The 18,905-nt window shown below is 39.6% G+C and overlaps 1 protein-coding gene across 1 annotated transcript in view; it reads left to right on the forward strand.

Annotated features, from left to right (window-relative positions):
- LOC149235999 (glycoprotein 3-alpha-L-fucosyltransferase FUT11-like) overlaps positions 1-18,561 on the forward strand; it is a 171,322-nt gene extending 152,761 nt beyond the window's left edge. The window contains exon 7 of the mRNA XM_089372296.1: positions 17,960-18,561. Coding sequence (XP_089228422.1) covers positions 17,960-18,215 — 256 coding nt within the window. The 3' untranslated portion in view covers positions 18,216-18,561. The remainder of the gene's footprint in view (positions 1-17,959) is intronic.
- Positions 18,562-18,905: the final 344 nt, after the last annotated feature.

Here is an 18,905-nt window from a genome sequence, read left to right on the forward strand (position 1 = left end):
CATGTGGGTCATCTTATTTATGGCAGCTGATATTTTTCTTGGATCCCTCTCATCGAGAGGTGTAGGATTGACCTAAAGGAACTCATGGAAGAAGTCTAACGCAGTTATGGAGGAGGTCTTAACAAGCCCTAGCCGCAGTCCTAAAGCATCCCTAACGTTGTCCTAAATCTGTACTAACCGCAAGTCTGTTCAAGCCCTAGACGCAGGTCTATTGAGGTGTCTTGGGTGCAAGAAAAGGCAGCATATGATGCTACAAGAAGAGGCCAAGGCAACGAGGGAGTTAAGGTTTGGTTCAAGGCTAACCGAGCTATTGTTAGAGGGTCGAGGGGCTGAGCTTGCAGGCCAAATTGATGAAGGGTGATCACAGGTCTGTTTGGGGCAGCGAAAAGGTAAGGAAAGCTTGTTTTGAGTGGGTTGTAAGTGACAGCGTGGGACTGTGGTAGGCCACAGTCCTAACCACCTCAAAACAGGGACAACGCGGAGAGGTTGAGGGCTCAAACATGCCCATAACAACAACGTGCTAGGGGAGGTGTCTCATGAGGGTGTGCCGCAGTTTTCTAGAGGGCTGTTCAAGGATTGTGTGAGGAGTTTAGGGCTGCCCTAGTGCCCTAACCAGATCAATCATGAACAACAGTATAAAAACATATTTGGAGCAGCGGTTGTATGGTGTGTTGGCAGCTAGTTACGTGGGACATCAAGGTCACTCGGTGGGGAAAGCTACAAGACAACAAGTAATGACATGGTACAACAAGGCTACAATAGGACAACAACAAGCATGGTGCTGCAAACTCATTAGGACAACAACAAGGTACAACATGCCAAATAGGACAGCTAGGCAAGTGTGCTTAGTACAACATGGTAAATGGGACAGCTAGGCAATGGTGCTTGGTGCAACATGCATATGGGATATCAAGGCTGTGGAGCAAGCACATGGAACAACTATGATAGCATGGTGCAACAATGGCACATGGGACAGCAGTGGCAACATAAGGTGCAACAGTATGATGTGTGCAGCATGGTCATGAGGTCTAGCATAATGATGATGGGTGCAACATGGTGCAACACGGTGAGGTGCAACATGATGACGAGATGCAACACAATGATAAGTGAAGGAGTCACCTTGGAGAATTAGTTGAAGCAACATGTCTTCAACTGAGTTCAACCATCTCACATATCATCTTCTTAGAGATGATCTATGCTCTTATTTAGATAAGTGAAAGTGTTGACTTCTGTTGTAATTGTACTATATCTCTCTCTCTCTGCTGAACTATTGAAGAAACATATAAGAATAATTGATCAAGGGTTTCCCCACATTGGGGTTTGTCCCTGGCTAGCGCCACGTCTCTTGTCCTCTTGTCTTCACTTGTCTTTTACGATCTATGATTATGTTCTATCTGCAATTTACTTTAATTCTTATGTGATTGCTAATCTGGAAATGATATTGAGCTAACTATGAAAATTGAAATAAATTGCTCTAAGCATAGAACATATCTAAAATTGACACTTCTGCATCCTGGTGGTTCTCAGTTTTTTCTTCAGGAACAACTTTCGATTCTTCAAAGGATTTTGATATAGTGTTGCGAGTCCATCCCACATTTCTTTGGTCGTATTCTTGGCCGCTAAGTGTGAGACTATATGATCCCAAACACCATCAAGGATCAACCGCTTCATCTTAGCCATTTCCTTTCTGTAATTCTCTAGTTGTTGTGGGTCTGTAGGTACGACTATAGCTTTCTCTGCATAATCCTTCAGACCATTCTCATCTAGATGAAAGGACATTCTGGCCTTCCAAATAATGGTGTTGGAAGCACCATCCAATGTGTCTTGATCTCTAGGTCTTGCTGAGGCCATCTCTGCAAACTCACAATAGGGTTTTAAACAGGAATCTCCTCCTCTCTTGCTTGACTGCTAGCATTGCTACTTGCACTCCCTCCTGGAATGTGCAGATCTATTTGCTACTTTTGCTACCAGCAACTGGAAAAATTTAGTTTTTTCTCGAATGTCTTGGATTTGGAAACCCTCTGAGAAAATCCCTCAGTGTGTGCACTTTCTTTTCCACATGACACTAATCTTCTACTACAATCACTGCTGCAAATTATTTGTGCCCAGATCAAGAATCTGCTCTGCAAAAAAAAAATACAAACTGCTCACCTCTGCCTGCTAGAATCACTACTCGGACAAATCAGCCCTTCTTGCACTTTGCAACTGGAAATTTGTCCCCTGTCCAGCGATTCACACTACTCGGCTAGGCCGTACGCATACCTGGAAATCGACCTACCAGACTCCCTTTGAATCTGAATGATTTCCTCCTTCTGCCTCTAAGCTTCGTGTTTGATCAAATTTGCTATGATACCATGTGAAAAATCGCTTGAAATGCAGCAATTGGAAATTATTCTTCTAAGTCTTGATTGATAAAATTATTATTCAGTTTATTTTGTTACTAACAAAATATCAAATAATTCACACTGCAATTTCTTCACAAATAAAACACTGCGGAAAATAAACTGGAAAATAAGAAATATAGAGCACACACATTAAAAATGACACCGTTATTTTTGGACAAATGTGCCCGAAAAAACCCAATGTGGGAAAACCAGTGCAATAGATGAGGATTTTATTATTATACCATCAAAATTTTTTTTGAGTACAAATCTGGATGCCAATCTGGCCATACTCTAGCAAAAGACATTGCCAAATTATTTGGAGGAAATTCCTCCCTTCTGCAACCAATCTCGGTCCCTCTGACCTTGCTCGCACTTCCTCTTGGCAACTAGCACTAGCTAGAAATGTGCACTGCTTGGCCTATATAATTCACACTGCCTGCGAGTTGGCTGTGGATGACCCGTCTTGCCTCCCTCTGGCACTGGAAGTGACTCACTCTACCTTTTAGGGGATCTCCCGACCTCCTGCAACTATTGCTGCTTTGTTGCTGCAAAACTCGGCTGACAATGACTCTGCTGCTCCCTCAGTCACTGCCACTTGATCACTGGCTCAAACTCTTCTTTAGCTGAACTCCGCTCTTTGAGAAATTCAATCTGCCTTGATCACTGAGTGTTTTTTTCCAACCCCATCGACCTCCTCTTATAATCTCTCGTTGGCTCACCAACGACTATGATCAATTCTTCATCAATAGCTAAGATTATCTCTGAGGCAATCCATGTGAGTTTCTAGAGAAATCTCACCTTTCTCAATTAATTCCCATTAATTAATCGATTTCCCTAAGTTACACTTAGGTAATTTTTAATTATCGATCAATTAGTTTAATTGAGCTGTCTCTAAGTGGAATTTCTAGAAACGATTTCTGGGTTATGGATATCTCATGTGCTAAGTAGCAGGAAACGCTGGGCAGGGGTCCGTTTCCGTACGGAAACGAAACGGAAACGGGTTTCCCCGTACCGTACGGCGTGGAAACGAGTTTCCGTCCGTACGGGCGCGTTTCCCGAGATGGAAACGCGCCCGTACGGACGGAAACTCGTTTCCATGCCGTACGGGCCCCGTTTCCTGTAAAAAAGCACTTGTTTTTAAAAAAAAAAATTTCCCAATTAGTTTAGGGTTTAGCTTAGGGTTTCTAATCACTTCTAGAAAGCGTTTCTAAAGTTATAAAAGAGCTGTGCCTCTCATTCTCTCATCACACTATTCAGCAAGGAGTTTCTCTTGGAGATTGGCAGTTGTTTCAGTAGCTGGTGTTTTGAGCATTGAGCAAAGTAGATTTCAGCAGCGGGAGAAAGAGATTTCAGCAGCAAGAGAAGGAGATTTCAGCAAGAGATTTCTGTAGCAGCAGATTTGGCTAAGCTACAGCCATATTTATCTTCTCTTTTCTGGCATTTCCGGGTAGTTTCAACCACAGAAAATTAATTTGGGTAAGCCACATTCATTTTGTTAGTTTTTTCTTACTATTTCTTCAAATTTTCTAGGGTTTATGCAGCTAAATTGCTGAAAAACGTTTTTTATTTATAGATTTGTTTTTTAAATTTATTTTTGCAGCAGATTTGGCTCAGCTACAGCCATATTTCTCCTCTTTTCTGGCATTTTAGGGTAGATTCAGCCACAGATAATTCATTTGGGTAAGCCACATTTATTTCTTAGTTTTTTCCTTACTATTTCTTTAATTTTTCTAGGGTTTATACAACCAAAAATATGAAAAACGTTTTTATAAATTTATTATTTACAGATTTTTGCAGCAATGGCTTCCAGCCAAAGTGCAGCTGCAACTTCAAACCCTAGGGCCAACCCAAGGGCTGAATATTATCCTCTTTGGAGGCATGTGGTGAAGCTTCAAAAATGTGGAGGTGGTGGCTCATGGGAATGGCGATGCACTCTTTGCAATATTACGTACAAGGGCTCCTACCCAAGAGTGAAGGCGCATCTGTTGCATGGAGGAGGACAGGGGATTGTGGGTTGCACAAAAACAGCAGATCCGTTGGTAAGGAGGGCATATCAAAGAGAGCAAGATGAGGCGGATGGTACTAAGAGGAGGCATGATGAGCATACTCAGGCTACATCTAACGTTGAGCCAAGGATTGTAGTTGAAGCAAGAAAGAGGAGAGGTGGTCTGGGTCACAGTCAAGAACATGAACAAGCAGCACCCAAACATACCAGAGGCTCAGGGGCATCCCAATCAGTTCAGGATAGCAGAATTGCTAGATTGGTGAATGTGCAAGCAAGAGAAGAAGCTGATTCCAGAGTTGCCAGGTGCATCTATGCATGTGGTATCCCATTCAATGTTGTTCGCTCTCCTTACTGGCAAGATATGTTGAGGGCAGTTAACAAAGCTCCTCAAGGGTACAAGGGGCCCAACTATGAGAAAGTCAGAACCCAGCTTCTCAAAAATGAGAAGGAACTTGTGGAGGACGTTTTAGCTCCAATTCGTTCTTCCTGGAGTAGCTCTGGGGTTACCATAGTCTCAGATGGTTGGACAGATATGAGGCGCAGACCATTGATAAATATCATTGCCACTTCCCCCAAAGGAGCAATGTTTATCAAGGCAGAAGACTGCTCAGGAGAGGTGAAAGATGCACAGTTCATTGCTGATATTATTATAAAAGCTATTGAACAAATAGGGGCTAACAGGGTGGTGCAAGTTATCACGGATAATGCACCAGTTTGCAAAGCTGCAGGTTTGATTATTGAGGGGAGGTATGACAACATATTTTGGACACCATGCATTGTCCATAATCTGAATCTGATCTTAGAGGAGATCGACAACAAAGTTTCCTGGATAAAGGAAGTCACAGGGGATGCAAGGGAGATTATCAAATTCATCACCAACCACCACCAGTCTCAGGCCATATTTCGAGAGTACTCCAAATTGGAGTTGTTAAAAGTTGCTGAGACAAGATATGCCTCAAACTTCGTGATGTTGCGCCGCCTTGTTGAGGTTAAGCATGCATTAGTTTCTATGGTGGTGAGTCAACTGTGGATTGAGTGGAGACAAGCAGATTCAGAGCGGGGATCTATGGTGCGTAGATTGTGCCTTGATGAGGATTGGTGGAGCAAGGTAGATTTCTTGCTAAAGTTCACAACCCCTGCATTTGAGCTTCTCCGGAGTGCTGACACTGACCAACCTTTCTTGGGAGAGGTATATGATGGCATGGATTCCATGGTTGAGAAAACTATGGAAATCATTTCGCAGGAGTCTCCACAACTTCTGTTTGTTGATGATCATTTTGCTGGTTTGATCAAGAAAATCATTGTTGACCGGTGGAACAATTTCAATACACCATTGCACACTTTAGCACATGCTTTGAACCCCAAATTTTATGATGAGGAGCTTATTGCTAAAAGCAATGGGAAGAGGAAGGCACCCCATAAGGATAGAGAGGTGGCTACTGGGGTGAAAAAAGCACTAATGAGAATGTTTCCTTCTCACCTACATAGGGAGGTAAAGGAGGAATTTGCCAGTTTTGCTGCAGGAATAGATGATTATGCAGATATATCAGCTTTGGAGGAGAGAAGCACCATGAATCCAGTTAGGTGGTGGATTTGTCATGGAGCAAATGGTGTACATTTGCAAAGCCTTGCCATTCGTATTCTTTCACAAGTGGCAAGCTCTTCATCAGCAGAAAGGAATTGGAGCACTTATGGTTTTATTCATTCTGTGAAGCGCAATAGGTTGGGCTCACAGAAAGCAGAGGATCTTGTTTATGTGCACTCCAACCTTCGCCTTGCATCTCGTAGGGGTCCAGAATACAACAGTGGTCCTTCTAAAGAATGGGATGTGGATGCAGAAAATCCTGATTTGGATCTCTCTCTTGCTGCCCTGAATATTGAGGAGGATTCTGGAAGTGGAATTGGTGCATCATCTTCTTCAGCACCACCATCCACTGTTGAGCATTCTGCTGCTTCTATTTTTGATGAGGATTGTTATGATGAGGATTAGTCTTTTGTGACTTGTCTCTATAGTTCTTGCAGCCTTATAGTCTTTATTGTACTTGCAGCCTCATATACTAATATAAATAAAGGCTGATTTTGGATTTTCCAGTTCCTATATTTTTATTTTCATTATGTGATGACTCATGAGTAAATGTGATCATCGTGATGTAAATTTAATCTTAATGTTAAAATGTTTAAGTAAATGCATCATTAATGCTTTATGATTGCAGTCTTGCACATATATATATTAATAATTTTTAAATGTTTTTAATATATATATATATATATATATATATATATATATATATATATTATTATATATATTCGCGTTTCCCCGTTTCCAAAATTCGGGGAGGTCGCGTTTCGTTTCGCTTCCGCGTTTCGTGTCACTTCCCCGTTTCCCCGTTTCGTGCAACTTAGCTCATGTGTTTTAGCGTCTCCAGAAAATTTGAGGCTAGAGCCTAGAACACCATCCGATGCTACAAAACTAACATTCCACTAGAATGTCTCCTTTCTGACGACTGAGCTTCCAAACCAATAATTCCGGTGCATCCAATTGACTTTTCGGTTGAAGCAGCAGTCCCATTACTATTTCTAGCTTGAGGTTGATGCTTTGCTTCTCTTTACTTGAGGTATCCTGTACAGTCTTGAAATGGGAATTCAAGTTCGAGATTGCATTCTCATGCCTCTGTAGGTTAAGCCAAATTTCTTTGAGTCCTTGGCCTCCATTGACATTGTGTGAAGACTTCCAATTTTGGGAATGTGGGCTTGCAGAGGAGGGAACTCACTCCTACCAGAGGGAAAGAATCAAATTACTGAGACCAAACTTGGCTATGCTTGTGTTGCTGTATAGACTGGGCTTGCTATCAAATTCTAGAACTAGGATGTTCAGGCCAAAACTGAGACAAAAAGCAAGCAAAAAAAATGTCTTTGTGAAGTGAAGGACAGTGAGCCTACCCAGGACAGTGGCTGCAGGCAACAATGAGGAAAATGGAGCTAAACCAGATTGCCAAAGCTCACTGAGACCAAAGTCTGCACCCCTCCCCTGAAACCGAAGAAGTGTGGTGGATTCCTTCTTGTGAGGTGACACAATAGTCCCGACTCCCACCTCGATGCCAGATATCCAGTGAATGTCATTCATTAGATGTTGTTTGGATAAATGAGATTCTGTGACAGGAAGAGCAAGGTCTTATCCCTCCCATCCGAGCTGTGTGAGAAGGGCTTGTCATGCTTGATGCCACCCAACTCAATTATTTGCTGACACGGGTTGAAGAGTATGTACTACAGTACTACAGAATTGGGTGTTCATAAACTTGATCATTGACATATAATATAGCCCCTTTTCACTTGGCCGCATTATTTTCTTTGGAGTCCACTGTGGTGTTATGATGGCAGAGGATGTGATACCAATTTGCCTCGTCAATGTCGCAGCTAATTTGCCTGGTCCTTTCCAATATGGAAGATAGACAAGAGTCTATTGGATTTGTGTTATACAACATATGCTCGATAATGAGACAAGAGCCCCCCAACACTGAAATTTTTTATTTGTAAGCTGATTGTTTGCCCCCTGGGGCTTAAAATGGGCCTTCTTGCACCTGCTGTCTACTCCTCCCAGTCTAATTTGACTGTGAGAATACTTGTGATTTTGTCTTGCAATTATGACATGCTCACAAGCCAAATGCAAGCCAGATTGATTAAATGAACATAACTCGTGAGTTATACTTGATATAATGTTTACAAAAAATACAACGAAAACAAAAAAGAGTGCTCATTTTTTTTTGGACCTGATTTACAATAGACAACCAATAAACTTGTCAACTGTGCAGATTCTATGATGTTTTGTATTATTTCATATCTTTTATATACTTTGAAAAGGGTATTGCAGAAGATTTGTATTATGTGCACATTGTAAACTTTCATATGAATAAAATATATCTTTTCTTTACTTGCCTAAAAATGCGTATTTATTTTTTTAACCCGCCAAATCAACTCTCAACTTTTCCCTGAGTTACAGTAGACTCTCGCCTTCAGCTTTGCCAAGTCATTCTCTGAGTCAGGTTGGATAACTTTGTGAAGGGAAAACAAAGTTGACATTTGGAAAGAGAGAAAAATCTCTACCCTTGGACCATAAAAAAATTAAATTGAAATATTCTCAGTCTGATTCGTGACCTTATTTTATTAAAAAGGGCTTTTGTTTACTTTTTCAAGTAGAGGAGGTCACTTTATTACAGAGTAAATTTAAAGATACGAGTGCTATGTGATACATGTCAATTTATTGTTAAAGGGGAACATTTTAATAAGTTTCCATGGGTCATAATTAGACATTTTAGTTTTGTTAGTGGAGGTCATGTTTATCATAAGAAGACCTAGAGTTGTTTTAGTCATAGCATATTAGAGTGTAAGGAGTCCTCCCGTTGATGCATGCAGGGTTAATGGGCCTATGTGACTGTGCTCTAGAGTATTTATTAGAAAGGTCTATATTATTGGATTCACCTATGTAGGAAGCACAAATCTATATCTGTATACTTATATGTTCATTTATAAAATAACCTCTTCTCCCGTTCTAAAACACACAAATCTGATTTTACATAGCAGTTTGCATTTGTAGCTCTACTTCCAGCAGATGGAGGACTAGCAGATCCTGAAGAAAATGGAGGGGGACAACATAAGTCGGGGGCATTCCTCCCTTTCCTTTGACCTTTACCAGCTGCGCTTGATGATTGAGTCATAATTTCTGTGAAATGATGAAGAAGATTGGTGGACAAATACACTTGCCCAGCACTTCGAATCCCTTATAACATTGCACAATAAACCCCAGCTACACTTCAAATAACCTCACAGCTCCAATCTGCTGAGTCAAATGACAAAAAAAAGAAGGCAAAATCGTGATTTAATGTGCTGTGGGGCGTTAATGTGGGGGACACTTGTCTGATTTTTGGGACATGTTGAGGGCACATGTCCTGTGAATAGGACATGTGCCGTCTTGTATTTGTATCTGGCACACAAAATATGAATCGCAGCCTCTTTTTGGACGTGCCCTGTTACTTGGGATATGATATTATTTTATGCTAAGTTAGATTATTGTTTTCTCCGGATCGTGATCTGATCCGATTGGCATGCATTTCCAATTTAGAGGCATTGGAAGTTCTTCTCAATATCTAGTGCTAGCTTGTTGGAAATGATAAGCTGGCAGATCCTTGAAAACACATTTTCTATATAAGCAAAAAAAAACATAAAATAAAAAAATAGAAAGGCAAAATGTGGGACCCTAAAACCTTATAAATAGCCCCTTTCCCAATTCTAAAACACACTAAACTTTGTTTTTCATTCCTGAGTTTGTGAGAGTGATTTGGAGCGAAACATATTCATAAGCTTTCTACATTTCTAGTACGTACACACACACACACACACCGTTTCCCTGTATCTGGATTTTGACTTCTTCAAAATGTGGACCTGGAGCCAGATCCATTTCCCTTTCCATACAACTTAGGTTAGAATAGTGTTACTTGGGAGCGAAAACGGGAGCGAAAGCGGGGAGCGGGAGTGAAAACGGGAGCGGGAGCGACATTTTCAGAAGCTCCTAGTTTGGAGCGAATCCCGGAGCATTTTTTATATAATCTATATATATATATATATATATTTTTATTTTTTTATTTTTTATATTTTGATACATATATGTCAACAAAAACATGTAGAATAATGAATTAGATATAAAAAATATAAAAAAGCATAGATTTAACCATACAACAACAATCATCTAGAAGTTATAATCTTCATCAACCACGTCCACAAGTTAGTAACATAGTAACATACAACATATTGAGTCTCATGATTCATCAATCTTAAAGTTTCAAGCTTTCAAAATTCAATATATAACATTTATCATCATTGATCACCAAAGTTGTACTTGTAAGCTAAGTGTAACCATTACAACAAATAATATCTAACATGAAATAAAATGTTATAAAATGAAATGAAATGAAACAACTTTCAACTTTCATGAAGCATCATATTCATAATTCATTACTAATGAGTTATAATTGCCAACTTCAAACTTAAATTGTCATATATTGTTTAAAAAAATATCATAATAAATATGAAAAAGTCAATAGTTATAAAAGCTACTAGAAACTAGAAAATAGAAGTAAATCTATTATCTATTTCTTATGCTTAGGCCTCTTGCCACCACGAGAAATGTCTAATTTTTTAGTCTTGTTGGAAAATCAGGATCTTTGTCATTAATATCATCCTCTAAGCATTAATATCCAGAGGTATCTTTTTCATTACCTCTATATCTGTATAGGGATCTTTGTCATTAATATCACCCTCTAAGCATTAACATAAGATAGAACAAGCACAGCATGTCAAGTCAAGATTTTGTTTGAGTGATGCATACATTTTTAGGAGGGTCATGATAGAGGAGTTCGACAACCAATGTCACTAACATCAAGGTACATAGAGGGATTGGTGCTCTTGATTAAATACGAGTTCCATACCCTAATACATGACAAAATTCAATGGAAACATTGCAATCCCCTAATCCTGAAATCCTGAAAAACTGATAAGTCTTCTGGATTTTGAATGAAATCTAAAATTCTACTTTCTCCATATGAAATCCAATGAAGCCGGAACCACTCTCAAACATCCTGAGTCATTTCATGGTAATGTTAAAAATTTAAGTGACATTTTCCTTAATATTCATTTTCATCCTTTTACTTTAAAAATTTAACATTACCATGAATAGCATATCAATACTAGGGCCTAGACTTGATCATTAAGCTGCCCCACTCAAAAATTATTTGTTTCTTTAAAAAAAAATTGCATTTCAAACATTACTACAAAAAAAAAATTGCAAAAAAGGCAAAATGCTCTCGAAATCGCTCCCAAAAAGGCAGGGAGTGAAAATTTTTTTAGGGAGCGTGCTCCCAACCCGCTCCCGAGTCGCTCCCGCCCGGAGCGCGGATTGGGAGCGGGATCGGGGGGGGGGGGGGGGGCCTCCCCCGCAACACTGGGTTAGAACTATACAATAATACTTGATGTAATATTCATATTTGTTATCATATAAGAAATATTGTGTTCTGTGGAAAGCCAGCCGTTTTAATATTATTGTATTCTTCGGTCTGTCCATTTATTGCAGAGCACAATGTCTGACTACTGGAGGTAAAAAATGACACTGTACTATTATGCCTATTACTGCATTTTGCAGCTGGTAGCTGCCACTTGAGGCTCTATAGTCTGTACTTGCAGAGCAAATATAATCACGTTTGTGTGTTTACATATAAGATGAGTTGGATATTACAAAATAGAACATGTGAAGATTAAATATTGTTCTTAGCAAGATGGAAATATATATTGCCGGCACTCTTATGCCTATTACTGGATTTCACAGCAGCTAGCTGCCAGATGGGGCTTTATAGTCTATACTTGCGGAGCAAATATAATAACTTATATTTATGTATAAGATGTGCTGGATATTACAAAAGAGAACATGCGAAGATTAAATATTACCCTTACCAAGATGTAAAATATATCTTTGCATTTCTAATAACCTCCAACTCAACATGATTAGGCTGCAAACTTCTCACTCTTCATTTTGAATCTACTTTTGTCTGGTTAGTTTGTTCATGCCAGACCAGCCAGGAGGGCCTGCTTTTCCTTGAATGTCAGGCTTCTCCTACAGGGATACTAGCTGCCAAATGTAGAATACCCCCTTGAAATATCTCGAAAAATCCCACCAAAAGTTATGTGTTTGTTCAAGTTTATCACTAAGGTATTTCGTTAAACTTTTTGCATACATATGGCTGTAGGTACATTCTTTGTGAGTTTATTTTAAAACAAGTAATATAGTGCCAAATAGATACCAAAAAACACTTCAAAACAGAAGTATATAATTTGTATTGAACCTAGAAATGTTCATATCACTGAAATACACTTGCAACAACAATATAACTCCTATTTCCCTTCTGAAAATAACTCAGAAAAGTACCAGCAATAAATGGCTACTTTCACAATTGATGATAGTACAGGTTCAGCCTTCAAATCCGGTATGCACATTTCAGAGTTTTATCTCCCATACACAGCAGTAACATTCAGCTCCCATAGAACATATAACTCAGCCCTCAAAAGGTAAACTCGGCCCCACAGAACAGGGATAATTCTTGACAGTAAACTGAGCAAGCAAGAATGGCATTCGGGCCCTTCATAAAGACTGTTCTCGGCCCTCCTAGATGGAATACTTTCAACCTGCTAACCAGAGGAGGAACTCAGCCTTGAGCTGGATCAAACTCAGCCTGCAAAGAAGACAACCCCTTGGCCTGATATGAGAGAAGGAACTTGACCTCTTGAAAGGTATGAACTCGGCCCCCTATTATCAGCCCGTCTCCTCTAGTGAATAGCCACGCAGAATGGGAATAAACTCAGCTTGTTAAAGAAAATAGAGAATTCCAAAAGATTGGTTATAAAATCTTTGGGGGGCTCCCCCACAACCCTGCTCTTTTGGCTCCCCCCCCAAGTAAGTTCTGCTGAATGTTTTTGATTTTGTTGATAATTCCTTTAGAAGCTACCATCGCTGATAGAAGATAGGTAGGAAGGGATTGCAGCACTGATCTAAGAAGAGTTAGGCGGCCAGCTAAATTGAGAGATTCTAGCAGGAAAGTTCAACTTCAAATTTTTATTGGAGATCTTCCCACACCTTTTGCACGAGGGGATTATGTACTATAGGGGTACCTAAATATTTGGATGGAAGGGAGCTCCTTTGAATACCAAGCAGGCGGGAAATGTGCTCTTTAACAGCAAGAGGGTTATTAAAGAAGAAAATCTGGGATTTGTCAAAATTTATGGAAGTCCCAGAGGCATTGGAGAAGTCATTTAAGTTGTCTTTAGAGTGGAAGCCTCTTTGACAGTGGGATCTCTGAATAGAAGAGTGTCATCCATGTACTGGTGATGGGAGGAGGAAAAATCAGACGAATCCAAGGGGAGACCCTGTAGCTGGCCAAGATGAAGGGCTGAGTTGATGGATCTTCCCAAACCTTCAGCCATTAGAAGGAAAATATATGGGGAGATAGAGTCTTGTTGTCTTATGCTGCAAGAAGGAACAAAAGTAGGGGAGGGATAGCGATTGAGATTAAAGTTTTAGAAATAATAGCCATGATCCAACGTGTCCAGCTTTCACTAAACCCAAAAGCAGTAAGCATGTGGAAAATGAATTGCTAGCTTAGTTTATCAAAATCCTTGGACATCTCTAATTTGATGAGCATACCTGAAGAGTTGGAGGAGCTGAGCTAGTGAATATGTTCATGGGCCAGAATAATGCTGTCCAAGATTTGTCTTCCTTCCACATAATCCGTTTGTTCTGGAGAGATGAGGGAAGGGAGGAGATGCTTTAGCCTGTTTGTAGTGACTTCGGAAATGATTTTGTGAATGACATTACAAAGAGCTATGGATCGGAAATCAGAGGGAGATTCGGAGCGAGTGGTTTTTGGGATAAGAGAGATAATGGTAGCATCTAAAGCTGTGAGAATTGAAATTGAATCCCGGTAGTCCTCCACTACCGACCAACCATCATGCCCAATTATTTTCCAGCAGGCTCTGTTAAAATCGGTTGTGAAACCATTGGGTCCCGGGGACTTACATTTAGGCATGTCCATGACTACGGCTTCCACCTCCTGCATAGTGGTTTCTCTTAGCAGAAGCTCATTTTCCTCCAGAGTTACAAGCTTTGGAATATGCCTTGTGATTTTTCGGATATCAGCCCTTCTGTCTGGAACGTTTTCAGTAAGGCGTGATTTGAAGTGATTCACCATTTCCTGTGATATATCATTATGATCCTCCAATTTTGATGGTTGGGGGTTTTAATACTTGGTCCTGTGGATGAACCTCATTAGAAGGTTCGAAATGTCGACCATCAAACATTGGTAATGCAATTAATCCAAAAGTCTGTTGCAAATTATTTGCCTGTGGTTTATCATGGACCTGTGGATTTCTTTTATTGTTCTTCTCCCCTTCTTTTTTCCACTGAATCCAAGATTTTTGTTTCCTAAGGATTTCCTCCTGCAGGAGCCTTTCCTCAAGTTGAATTTGAATTAGAGATTCCTGATGCTCTAATACCTCAGATTGTCCATCCCTTATAATGGTGTGTTCTATTGCAGCCATCTTCTTCTCTAGCTTAAATTTCTTTTTATGAATATTTCCAAAATATTTCATGTTCCATTCCTTGCTTCTGTTCTTAAGGAATTTTAATCTTTTTTGAAAGTCGTACATAAGGGTACCTTGAATGTCATTTGATTCCTTCCACCATTTCTCCATGTTGGGAAAGAAATCCGGATGCCTTATCCAGAACACTTCAAATGTGAAAGGCCGATTTTTTGGACTGCCATCCCAATCTAATGACAGTTCAATGGGCCAATAATCTGAGCCATGACAGGGAAGAATGGAGGCTTCAAAATTTGTTCTAGAAGTGGAGGGATTCTGCAATAAGGAATCTTTCAAGCCTGGAGACAATTTGAAATGCATCACCTCTCTTGTTATTCCAAGTGAATAATCCATTATTTGTATTCAGATCTATGAGTTTTGAGCTGTTGATGAAGTCTTCGAAAAGAGGGCCCTCTTCCCCAAGCCTTCTTATGCCTCCTTTCTTTTCATTAAGAGTTTTTACCATGTTAAAGTCTCCACCTAAAATCCAGAAATTCTCCCCAGTGATTTTGGTTGTTTTGTGGAGGTTTTGAAGGAAGAGTTTCTTTTCAGCTGGAGAGTTAGGGCCATGTACATTTGTTATAAAGCTTCAATTCATTGACCCTATGGGTCGAAACTTTGCAGTTAAGATTCTAGGCAGAGAGAAAGAATCCCAAAGCATGACAGAGGAAGGATTCCAAAGATGTCTGTGCCCCCTGATGCTCCTTGAACATCATGAGCTAGATATTCACAACCTCTCCACTTTGATAACTTACTGAGAGGTTCATTAGAACACTTGGTCTCCTGGATCATCATGATGTCTGGGTTTTCTTGAAGGATTTTATTCTTTAGGAGTCTTTGTTTTGTTTTCCCATTAAGATCACTTATATTGCATGATATAGCTTTCATTGGTGACATTGGGAGGAAGGTTGGAAGATCGCTGTCATATTTTCAACTTTCCTGTATTGACTAGATATTCACCCAAATCCTGAAGTAACTGGCTATTGCTTTTCCTACCTTTCTTTTTAGTTCTTTTAGAATACTCAGTTGATCTCGTGAAACATTTCTCTTAATCCCAAAAGAAGAGGATGAAGAGTTGTGAGGAGGAAAATTACCTTGTGCTTGGGCTTGCTGATGAATTAGGTCTGGATTCTTGACGTATGCTCTGGTAATAATTTGAACTTGCCTTTCTGGGATGGCTGTTGGGTCTTTGGTTCTCCATTCAGCTGCAAGGGTTTGCAGGTCAAGATTTTGCAGTTCCATTTCATCCAAGTCCTCTGGGTTAGTTAGCTTTGAGGTCATGTCCCGCCAACTCGACATCTTCTGTTGATTTCGCTGGTCAGTGGCTTCTGTGTAGGGTCTGTTGGCTGGGGTTCATGTTGCCTTGATTGCACAGTTGCATCCATTTTCGGCCGTTTTTCCCTGCTTGCTGTGTAGTTTTACTCCATTTGTTGAAGGATCATATATCTATTGCTTTCCTTGCCGGCTGCTGAAACAGGATCCCGTGGTCCTTTTTTGGCTATCTTCCTTCTGTTTGTGATTCTGACAAACCCATCTTGATCCATTTGCTGAGTTTCTTGTGCAGTTTGTTGGGTTTGGTTAGCAGGGCATTCCCAAAATAAACATCCATATTTATGGCACTTTCAGCATAGGAAAGGTATTTGCACATAATCTATGGGCTGTTCCCAGATTTCATCTTTGCTGTGTAACTGAATGCTTGCTGGAAGAGGCTTAGAGATATCCAAATAAGCACAAAGTTGTGCATAAGATGTGTAGGGTGCCTGCTTTGTTGTGTCTGAGATCATAACAAAGTGCCCTATGGAGTTGCCAATGCTCTCTAGAATGTCTGGATCCCAAAATTCCCAGGGAAAGGAATAAAGGCGGATCTAGATTGGTGCTGAAGAAAAGTCTTCTTTGTCGAGATTGGATCTTTGGACCTAGGGTTTCATGAATAAGCTGAGAAATTCATGAAATATGGCCCTCCCTGAAATATCTGTTCTCTATCTTCAATATTGTTGAATATGGCTGTGAAAATGCCCTTGGATCCCAACTTGAGGTTGAGGTCTCCTTTGAGAGTCCAGTTTTTCCTGATCCAGCTGAGAAGGGTTTTTTCTGTAGGCCATAAGCCTACAAACTTGCAATGACGGCATGCTCTCACATATGTTCAACTCTCGCTCCTATCTTTTGTGTAGGTATCTCAAGCAGAGGGTTTTTCACTCTTTATAGTAAACAGGAGCTGCTATTGTTTAATCCAGCTGCTATGGAGCCTGAGGCAGCAGTTGCCTCTTTAGTATGGCTTGTGGGGGTTGATGGGTTTACCCCTTGTTGCATCTGGCTTTTGGGAACTGAGGAATTTTTGGATTTACATGGGGCCAATTGATTCACTTTTCCTGCTACTACATTTCAGGAGGAGGGGCCTTCCCCCCATGGGGTGCCATTGAAAGACTCAAGTGAAGAAAGTGGTTGAAGCCTAGTTGCAGAGCCGATCGCACTCCAAACAATTATGTTCTATTCTTAAACTAACTGACTTGAAAGGGAAAATGAGACAATATACAACTCTGGGTCTTACATTTAAAACTAAAAAATAAGAGCAGCTTTAAAACAAAACATAAAATATTTTAATTGAAAGACATTTCAGGTTATTTTTAAAATATCTATTCAATTCAGTATGAGCATGGTGTTGCCATAGAGGGATTGTTTGGGATTTGACGAAATTGGGTTTTTTTGAAAAAAATGTCAAACGAAATCAATAAAGTCACATTGTTCTTCATTGTGGGGAAATATTAGAGAGTATTCAATACATGTTGAGCAGGAATGGCTTTTACATTTATTCGTACAACTTAGAAGGTTTCACTGCCTCCTCTTATGATTTAAAGCGGTAGAGGTCACTGGACACATCCCTCTAATGCAAATATTTACTAATGGTCATATTTAGTATTTCAGGAGTTTTAAGTTAGGAAGTACATTTTACAATAAAGGCAATTTATTAAGACTTAAAATTCCATTAGTCATTTGATTTTTTTTCAGTTCTTGGAATTTGAAGTGAATTGTCACACTCTCTGTGAACGCGCACAAAAGACTCTTGGAAAATGCAGGAACTTGTTTGGATTGTTTTCTCTCAATCTACTGGTCAGATTTTCTATTATTGTCCCAATGGTACCATTAAATTGGTACTTCCCTAATTGCCTGCTAAGCCCAATAGTATTTACAATTGTACCGAGACATTTTCCTGGTTTTGTAGATCTAACAAGTTAACAACAACATTGATCTTCTCCTTATTGGGAATGTCAAACTACCATAATTGCATATCGAAGTTAAGTATTAGAAACATGACCTTAGCATATTTCCTAAAAGCTATATTTTGTTTTGTGGGGTCTGCTAATGACTGTTGCTTTTGTCTGTCCTTTTTATTGGTCAGGTCTCAGAACCTCACACTAAAGGGTCTTGAGCTAGCGGTCCTTTCTAAATTCAGATCTCTGAAGCACATACCCATTTGGAAGACTGAACGGCCTGAAGTGATTCGTGGAAATAATAAGTTGAAGATTTATAGAATATACCCTGTTGGTCTAACTCAGCGACAAGCATTATATACATGGAAGTTTCATAATGATGAAGATTTTAAAAGCTTTGTACAGAAAAATCCTTGTGCTAAAATTGAAGTCATTTTTGTGTAAGCCTGGATAACAGATCAAATATGTCCAGCTAGCTGTTTCAAATCCAAGCTAAGCAGAAGCCAGGAAGGTTTTATTGCAACTAACACCTGATTCTGCATCCGATTGTCATAAAAATATAGTGGCAGGGAAATTTTGCAGAGATAACCCTTGATCTTGATGCCTTCTTCTCGAAGATATTCTCGAGAGGTCTTCCTGTGAGGAAAATCTTTATATTACATCACTGTAATGAAGAGATATCTGGGTAGACTTTATCCAGATATCATTATATATCACATTTAAATCTTTATCCTTTCAGATATTATTTCATTGATCAATTTGAAATATACATTGTTGTCTCAAGCAGAAAGATGGCCTAGAGTACAGAGCTATTAAGTCTGCTTAGTGTTTCAGCAACAGGCTTATTGCTTGATTTATTGCTCTGGTTATTTTTTTTTTTTTTTCTGTTTTATTTGTGGCAGAGGCCTTGAATTCCTTGTCATTGAATGAATTTATTTTGAAGATAAAATGTGTCTATATTGGAATGCCCATTAGAGACTTGAGAGCTGAGCTAAGTGGCTATTGATTATGATAGTAGCATGATGGTGGCCTGGTTTTCTGATATTTGGATCTGAATCAAATATAGACTGTGTGATTGTAAAGTTACTTTTATCATGATATCGAATACCAAGTAATCAATGTTTTGGTTTACCC

The sequence above is a fragment of the Pinus tabuliformis genome, chromosome 8 (genome assembly GCF_031772625.1).
Source record: "Pinus tabuliformis cultivar Carrire ecotype Pingquan chromosome 8, CPIR1, whole genome shotgun sequence".
In the NCBI taxonomy this organism is placed as follows: domain Eukaryota; kingdom Viridiplantae; phylum Streptophyta; class Pinopsida; order Pinales; family Pinaceae; genus Pinus; species Pinus tabuliformis.